Source organism: Apaloderma vittatum, unplaced genomic scaffold (assembly GCF_000703405.1).
Source record: "Apaloderma vittatum isolate BGI_N311 unplaced genomic scaffold, ASM70340v1 scaffold34573, whole genome shotgun sequence".
Classification (NCBI taxonomy): Eukaryota; Metazoa; Chordata; class Aves; order Trogoniformes; family Trogonidae; genus Apaloderma; species Apaloderma vittatum.
This window is the reverse complement of record NW_009709260.1, coordinates 1,898-11,019: the sequence shown is the minus strand read 5'-3', so window position 1 is coordinate 11,019 and position 9,122 is coordinate 1,898. Positions and strand designations below refer to the sequence as shown.

At 46.8% G+C, this 9,122-nt stretch overlaps 1 protein-coding gene across 1 annotated transcript in view; it reads right to left on the bottom strand.

Annotated features, from left to right (window-relative positions):
* Positions 1–1,419: 1,419 nt before the first annotated feature.
* The window catches only part of LOC104271992 (calmodulin-binding transcription activator 1-like), a gene marked incomplete at its 3' end in the record, with an annotated part of 7,958 nt that continues 255 nt past the window's right edge, over positions 1,420–9,122 (bottom strand). The window contains exon 2 of the mRNA XM_009866855.1: positions 1,420–1,538. Coding sequence (XP_009865157.1) covers positions 1,420–1,538 — 119 coding nt within the window. The remainder of the gene's footprint in view (positions 1,539–9,122) is intronic.

Below are 9,122 nucleotides of genomic sequence, written 5' to 3'. Positions count from 1 at the left end.
TCAGCCCCACCGCCCCGCAGCCACGGCAACATGTTCTGGAGGAGAGAGGCCCAAGTCACAGTGACAAATCTGACATTCAGAAAGACAGAAGGGGGCTGGTTTTGGTTTTTTAACATACCCGCTGATGATCCGTGATTATTAACAAACAATCCGTCTAGAATCAAGGTAAGAGACACTCTGACATCAGCCGTCTGCCGGCAAACGCCACCTAAACCCTCCCTCTCCCTGCTCCCGAATGCTGGCACGACCTTCAGGAGGAAGCCTGCGCGCCCAAATTTTCCTCCTACCCCAACACACCTCGTGAGCACCTACAATTTCCTGTTTGTATCCTACTGAGGAATAACGCTGGGAGGTACGGGTAACTTTGCCACACCGTGTCCCACACCACACCAGACACGGCTCAAGGGAGGAGCTGAAAGGCCGCGTGTGGGACCCCACAGACAAGGCTCAAACTAGGCACCCCAGAAATGCTGGAGAAAAGCACCTAAAACCCAGAAGCTACTTCCAAATAACAAGAGCATCATTCTGCCACCTGCCTGTGTGGGGAGCTTGCTTTCTCAACTTCATCAAGACACCCCCTTTCGGAGCCGCTGGAACTGCTCTCGGTCCATGCTCCAACCCCGTCATGTAAACACTATCACAGAATAAACTGTAGCCCACCCTTTCTACAATTTACATTTCAATTCAAATGACTCAAGTCAAAAACATCTACACAAAGAGCCAATTCCAGCAACTGCCCAACAGACCTGCTTAATTCCATCCCTGTACTTAGGAAGTTAAAAATAGATACTTGACTTCAACTTTCAGACAAAAGAAGGAGCAGGGGAGAAGGACTCCAATTTTGAAAAATACACACACGAAGTGATGTGTATTTGATTCTGCTCCCAGCAAATACACCCATGAACTGATCCACGTTTGATTCTGCGCTCAGTTGCCACTTCCAGCCATTAAACTTGTGAGTACAGTTTTTATTATCATGTTTAGACATTACAAACGATGTTCTTAACAAGACTTCTCAGACAGGAGTTAGTTATTCCTCAGGACCCTGTTAGGCAGGAACGCCCATGCACAGTTTTTCTGTTTGGAAATCCTTACACATAGTAAGATAACATTTTGTTTAACATGGTACCAAAAGACCTATCTCATTTTAAACAATTCTGAAACGTGTCAAAAAGACAACACAAGGTTTGACTCCAAGACAAGTGACACACACACACGAGCAATAGATTCCTCCTGTACTAGTAGCCAGTTGCCACACTTGCCTCCAGCTCTAGTCTAAAGCTCACTTCCAGCGTGTTGTTATTTGAACAACAAGCTCCAGATCTGGGGAATTCATTCTCTGTAACTTACATAGCATGTTCTCAAAAAATAACCCACAAGCATCAAGTAAGTTAGAGAATAAATAAGAGATTTAACTACCTCGTTAGTGTTCCAGCGGTGCCTCTCTTTCGGTAAACTCGAACATTTTGGTAGACATTCAAGCAGCTTCTTCGGTAAAAAGATTTTTACATGACTGCCATTGCTGTTCCCATGATCATCTAAAAAAAAAAAAAAGAGACATGTGAGACACACACACAGAATAGGACCCGACCCCCCAGCTCACTTGTGCCATTTGTCACTGCAGAGAAGAATATCACTTTCTGGCAAAACTGCACCTTTATTTCAGAAATACAAACACAGTTTAATTCTTTGTGCTTGCAAGGTTTGAGAAGAGCTTTGATGGATTTGTGCATGAGGAGCCTGTGTGTGTGTTACCTGTGACTATTTTAGCTTATTATTTCCCTCAGTGACAAATTTTACAAGCAATACTGACAAAACGTTATAGAAGCTGTGACCACGGCAGCATGACCTGCCAGGAAAGCCGTAAATGAAGTTCACTCTCGCCAGGATTTGCAAGTAAATAAGCACAGAGCCCCAGTACCTGCTATAATTTTGTCAAGCTGCAGCAGAAATGCAACCCAAGGTCTACTAGTTCATTTAAAACTAAAATGAGCTGTACCTGATTAAAACCAGGTTGCTTTTCTTTCCACAGACAGCTCAAAGTGAATGGAGTTCCTTCCTCAACATGAGAGGGAAGTACAGGGGTGGAAATCTTCCTACCTCAGCATACTCGGGGCTCTCAAAAGCAGAAATACTGATGGATAAAAAAAATATTCTTTTTTGTAGCTAAAAGTGTAGAAGGTGCATTGATTCATCTTACAAAACAAGAGAGACTCAAAAAATTACAAAGTCCAACAACAGCTCAGAGAAGTCCCAGCAGCAGTGACCTGAGGTTGTCCCCTGCCACCCCCTGACACCACCAAAGCAGGCAGAGCATCCCAGCCCGTGGTTATGGACCGAACTGGCCCCCACAGAAACAGGAACCGCAGCAGCAGCATCCCAGCTCCAGCCAGGAGCTGCCCCAGCTCCCCTCCGGGCCAGCCTCTGGAGCGCGAGGGCGGCAAGACTTTGGAATAAATTGTCCAGAGAAGCTGTGGCCGACCCCTCCCGGAGGTGTTCCCGGCCAGGTTGGATGGAGCCTCGAGTAGCCTGATCCAGTTGAGAGGCGTCCCTGCCCGTGACAGGGAGGCTGGACTAGATGATCTCTAAGGTCCCTTCCAGCTTAGGCCGTTCTGGGATTCCTTCCAGCACCCACCTCAGCCTGCCTCCACCAGTCCCAGCGGCGCCCGCCAGGCGCGGGGCGGTGGCCCACGAGAGGTACGCTTGCCCACTGCGACTTGAATTTATAGCCCCTTCCCATTTGGAAGCGTACAGGAAAAGGATATTAACTCTTTTCCTTTTACACATCTAATCATTTTATGTCATTCAACAGATGCCAGCATCACAATAAAACTCCTCTGCAATTGCATCCACTACAGAAATTCCCCATGACCTGCAGCAAAGCAGCGAGAACCCAGCCCGCAGTCGTTCTGGAAAGTGGGCGAAGAGAGCAAACCAGCTGCCAGACATCCCTAGTATTTTTAAAGCTTGATTATACTCTTGGATGTGTCAAGTTCAACAATATACATGCTGTTAAATCAACTACTCGTGCAAGCACAGCAGATGAGCTTACAAGATAAGCAGCGATGTGTATGATAAACGTGAGCTGCTCTATAATTTATGAGTCCTGGGCGCTCCCTGAGTTATTGGGAACTTTACTGTACAGCTGCATTAGACTAAATCAACAGGGTTGCCGGTCTTGTACTTCTTCCTGGGTGGGTGAGCACTCGGGCATTATTGATCTTTGCTGAACTGATAAAGAAGAAGGGTTCTCTCCATTATTTTTTTGTGTACCGCTCCAGGATTTCAAGCTTGACATCAAATATCTCAGAGCGTCACTCCACGGGGTTTTTTGGGCACGCTGTTTTCCCAGTCGATATTCTGCACGCGTGGCCGTCACCTTTGTTATCTCCCACCGGCTCAAGTCCTCCCCAACACACGTGTCCCGACTCCGGGGGTACCCACAGACACTCACCTGCCCGGGGCAAAGACCGGAGCCAGGCAGGCTCCTGCCAGGCAGCAGCCCCGGCCCTTCCCACCCGTGTCACACGTAGCTGGTACCTACTTAACGTTCCCTACGTTAATTTTATGCCGTTTTCATTTCTCATTCAAAATATTGCATTGCACTACATTCAATTCATTAAGGCAGCAAAGTATTTTACAGCACACATTACTGCTTTTATCAGCCAAACTACATCCCCAGTTACATCTCATCAGCTTATTTTCCATGGGCACATTTTAATTGACATTAATTGTATTACTTCCCCTTACCTCCGTATCAGTCAAGTCCTCTATCATTCATTCATTCCATTATTTTGCAGGGCTGGCAGACCTCTAATTATTCAGCTCTTTTTATTAACTTTCTTCCACTGTCATCAATTATCAGTATTATTAATCCAGAAACTGCCTATGGATAATAGATTCCTTAAAAATGTTTTGGTAGAAGTCATCAGATCTTGCTGACGCCAAACCTTCCAACTCCTGTTGTCTGCGTCCCACCCTTTGCGGTATTACGGCAAAGGAAGGTCATTTTCACCATCCTGCAGCGTGACTACACCTCACGTGTGCTGCCCTTTTCCATGGTCGGCGACCACATCTCTTCATTCCAAAAAATCCCCAACATGGAAAACAACGACTGCCAGCGCCTCAATCTTCACTAAAGAATCCTCCAGCCACAAGGTCGGAGCAACACACAACAACTACAGTATGGGAAGTTGATCCTGAATTCAGTGACCTCTAAACCAGGTTTGACCTTGGAATAGGATCCGTCATCGCCACCGACAGAGCGGCTACCGAGAGGTCATGTTCCTCCAAACCAACCGTTGCTTCACGACACACGTTCCTCACAAAAAACATCACAACCCTTAGAAATAAACCCCATAAATCTTTAGGGAGGTGGAGAAAAAAAAAGGAAAAAAAAAAAAAAAGAAGAAAAAGGTGGTTGTCCTTTGTTTCAATCAAATCTGTCATTTCTAGTCAACCTGATGGACCCACTCCCCTACCAGAGTCTTCTGCTCGTCAGAGGAGTAAGCACCAACACAGCTCAGCATCCACGTCCAACTTAGAGAGCAGCCAGCACGCTCCACAGGGAACATTTTACATTTATTTAGAACTAAAATTTCCTCTGTAGTTAAAAAAAGGAGCTGCAATTTCACAATGCTGATTTGATTTTACTGTGCAAATCCGGGCCAGGCTTGTACTTGAACTTTCTTTCTCGTATTATTTTTTGCTATGGGTGCGACTTATGACATTGTGATCTGCAAACCCATCCAGTGTCAATAAAAAGTGCTTTTGCAAGCAAAGCTGCACTTGCACCAGGAGGATTTGCCAGTAAAGCTGTATCGACATGGGGTTTTTTTAGTGCAAAGCTGGCCACAGCTCAAAAACACTTCCCAAGGCATGCCCAGCCAATTCTGAAAGCTACAGTAAGGAGGCCAGACACTGAGACACAGCAGCCTACGACGTATCTTCTACAATTCAGTGCGAAAATCCAAAATTTAAGTTCCATTAGCAGTCTTGAAGATTACTTATTACAAACCAGAAACTCGCGTAAAATTAAGGAAGTACAACTATTATAAAGTTCATGGAAAGTTCCATATTAATTATACCACATAAACCCTTCGTAATTTTATGGATTTCTTCATGCTCCTCGCACTTTATCCTCCCAAGGGATGCAACACGGGCCATAAAACTTTAAAGCGCACAACAGCAAATCACACAGCGAGCCTGTGCTCTCCAAACAATCCCCCTCCCCCCCGCTTTTTAACTGGTTCTTAAATCTCGTGTGATCCAGAAGGTGAACTTCGATCTGCAGACCATTTAACTACCGCGGTTTATCAATATAACGTATAATTGGGGAATACAGAAGTGGCTGAATGGGTGTTGATCAACTGCTGATTTGCAGACATTCTATATCGGAAATAAATATAAAGAATAAGCCTATAAAGTCACAAACACGAGTTTTATAAACCCATTATTACGAAGTAATAACTTAGGGATGGCCGTTGTCTTAACTACCTCACAAGAGAGGTAAAAGGTGTTTAAATGTTACAAATCGGCGCTTCCGTACAAAACAAACGGCCAAGATCACAACGTAATTATCAGCTGCTTTGGGGGCAGCTAACAACGGCCGGGTGACCCGCGGCGCCGCTCGCAGGCAGCAGGACCGAGTGCCTCGGTCCAGCCCAGAGCTGGGGTCCCAGCCCTCCCCGCCAGGAGAGCGGCGCCCGCTCCAGCGCCTCGCTGCCTCTCAGCCCTGACAGCTCTGCTGAAACACAGCCCCTCTGCAAAAAAAAGGCTCTTCCAATAATTCGCTTTGCTTAAAAATTATTATAGACAAAATTGAAAGTCAAGATATCTGTAGATTTACTCAAAAGAAATCCTTTTTATTTTACATATTTATTTTTCTCATGTATTGATTTGGCTCTGCCAAGCCCTGGGCTGTAGGTGGGGGAATGAAGTTCCCTTGAAGTCTTAGGTTCTTTTACTTGCTGACCTCTGGCCACAGACAAAACCGATAAATTCCATCTTGCAGAATTAACTGCAAAGAAATACCCCTGATCCAAACACCTGATGGACTGGGACACCACTTCTCACAGTCAAACTTCGTTGCTGGCATTTGCAGTCAGTAAACAAGCAGCAATATAAGCAAACCCGACAGCTTTTGGTCTGTTTTCTAGAAATATTTGGACAATTACAGTTGTAGGTCTCCTGGCAGCAGGAGCAGATCTCTAAACACCAAAGGAGGGTGGCTACGATAAGATAAGCAGGGCCAGCTCCCCCAGCAGGGTCCCGCTGGATGCCAGCGCTCGGCTCCGGCGCCAGCCCCGGTCCTTCAGGGCAGAGGACGCTTTAGGGCATGGGCAGACCCAGGAGCAGCCCTGGGGCTGAGCAGGGGATGCGAGGAAAGGGGCAACGGTTTGGGTGAAGGTAAAGAACGTGAACCAGGAGCTGGGAGAGCTGCCTGCGGGCACAACCGGAGGAGTGAGAAAAGCAGGAAGGAGGAGGAAATCCTAGGAATGGTTGTAGTGTCAAGGATGATCACCGGAATAATCCTGCTCTAGCCTCCTTTCTGAATCCAGCCTCTTTTCTTGGAATATTTGTGATAAATACTTTGTTGCTGTGACAAGCTCTACAAACCCTTCTAAAATGGTAAGAAATACAAACACAGCCAAAACTTGGCTGCTGGGTATCACCATCCCCACCAATAATGCACTACTTGTAAGATTTCTGATCCTTTTCACGCAGCAGACAGTTTGTTGACATTTTCTAACTGAACGCAATTCAGTTGTTCAATTTACAGAGTTGTGTGAAACTGCAAATGGTGCGTTTTAGGGAAGACTTGATAGCACAATTCTTCTTCACGAAAGCCTGGGTGCTGGAGGAGAAGGTCTGGTTTACACAATTAGCTGCTCATTTCTCCCGCTGCACGTTCTCCACCGTGCTCAGCACTTCGAAGTCTTCTTCCCTCAGCCAAGAAGAGCAGCTCCTCTACTTCACAGGCTCCTCTTTTCCAGCCCTCCCTTGGCGGGTGGCGTAAAGCACCCAGCTACCACACAAGACAGGAGAATTTGGTCAAACTCCGAAGGTGCACAGAAGGAACTATTTTAAAAGCAGCCTTTAGCACTAGAGCGGTGCAGTGGCTTCAACTTTTTCCCGCAGTTGGTGTGTTCCTGCATGACTTTCACTGTGTTGCTTTTAACTATGACAAGTGCAACAGCACCACTAGACCATTGCTCCCTGTCAGATTCCTTTGGTTTAGACCTGTCATCAATTCCTTCCTCCCCTGGTTTTCACTAGAATTACAGCATCAAATTCAACTGCAATATAACTAAGGAGAGATGGATATTGTCAGTCAAGCCTGGGAAAAATACCCCCCCCCGTTTATACAGTTTTCAGTACTTCGGATGTTCTCAGCACTACAACCAACCTGCAGAAAGCCGAGTCTGGGAGCTGGCTCGTGCTCACCCGGCGCCTCCTCGGTACCAGCATCGCCCCCGGCCAAGGGCAGGAGCTGCACCCCAAGAACCGGGGCCAAGGCAGGCGCCAGCCCATGGACAGACTTGCCTTTCAAAACCCACGGGGTTTACAACAGGATAAACAGCACAGGGCTGAAGGAGCACAGGAAGCCACGGAAGGCAAAAACGGGACACAAAGTGAGGGGAAAAACTAGAAAGCAAAAGCTCAGCAAGGTATGGAAGAGGAAGGCAGGAAACCCTGAAGAGGCAAGAAGCTGCTGGAAGCGCTGCATTTTAATCAGCCAGCACCGTATGAACGCACTCCACCAGCCTCACTCCCCTCACGGAAAGGTCTGGGTGCACTCCTGAGGTTTTTCTCCCTCCTGAAGACACATTTGGTGTACTGAGGCAGGCACAGGAGGACACTAAAACACAAAGGTCACATTCCAGCTCCCTCTTTCTGAAGGCTGCCTGGGCAGAGAGGTAGAAGAGCTACCTCTCCTTCCTCTGGGAACAGGGACCTTTGCAAGCAGGCCTTGGAAAGAACCATTTACAAATATTAGTAACATAAATTAGCACCAAGTCTTGAAAGATTAAATTTTACAAACACTTACTTTAACCTTACTTGTATATAATCCTTTCACTGTTTCCTGATAAACATGCTGAAATCTGAGTTACACCTGCAGGAAAACTTCATACACAAACCCACACAAATAAACCAAAAAAACCTTTGAGCCAAAGCATTTGGGAAAATCATTAACAAGAAGAGATGTGGAACCAAATTGGAAAACCAGAGCTTTAATCAAGCCCCGTGCCTTCCATCAGGAACCTTTTGCATAACGTTGTTTTAATATCAAAAATACTCACAAAGATTGACCTCACGTACACACATAGTTCCTGCTGTTTGGGAAAAGCAAATTGAGCCGATGCTCTGAAACTGTCCTGCTGGCTCACAGCCCTCTGAGCGGGTCTAGAAACTTCGCTAGAAGGCATTTCAATTCTGACAACAAATTTTGGTAAAATCCCAACTGCTGAAATTCAGCAAAAACTCTGGGGCAAGAGGGGACTGAGCCGAGCGTCAAACCCTGCCGCTGCCCCGTGACGGTCCCGTTTTGCCAAGAAGGACGGCAGTACCGAGAGCGCGGCACGAAATCCAATCCGTCACACTCGCAATAAGCTCAGGTTTGTTTAAGTAATAGAACGTTATGCAACACTTCCGCAGGGGGAAGAGTAAATATTTGCTGTTTAACCACTAAATCAAGAATGTTTCATTTACAAAAGGTATGTTGCCCAAACAGTCTCTCAGCATTCAATAATATTTGAAGCTCTAACTTCCTTCTCCGCGGGAATCGACAACAAGCCCAGTCCAGCTTAAACCCCCCCCGCCAGCCTCCCCTGGTGCCTTCGGCTCCCGGGGAGAAATTCAACCTCCCGCCTTCCCCACCTATTGACCCTGCCTCAATTAACAAGCGTAAAATTCAACAAGAGGGGGCGCGACAAGTAATGCTCCCACGCCAGCTGTGCCGCGTGAATAGCGGGCACCGCTCTGCCCTACGGCCATCGGCACCCGGGGCCTGCCCGCAGGAGCACACAGGAATCTACAGGAAGGCTGTCTACGCAGATTCTTTCTACTCCGAACTTCTTAAAAAACTTTCTTTTTTTAAAGAAGACCCCTTGCTCCCCCCC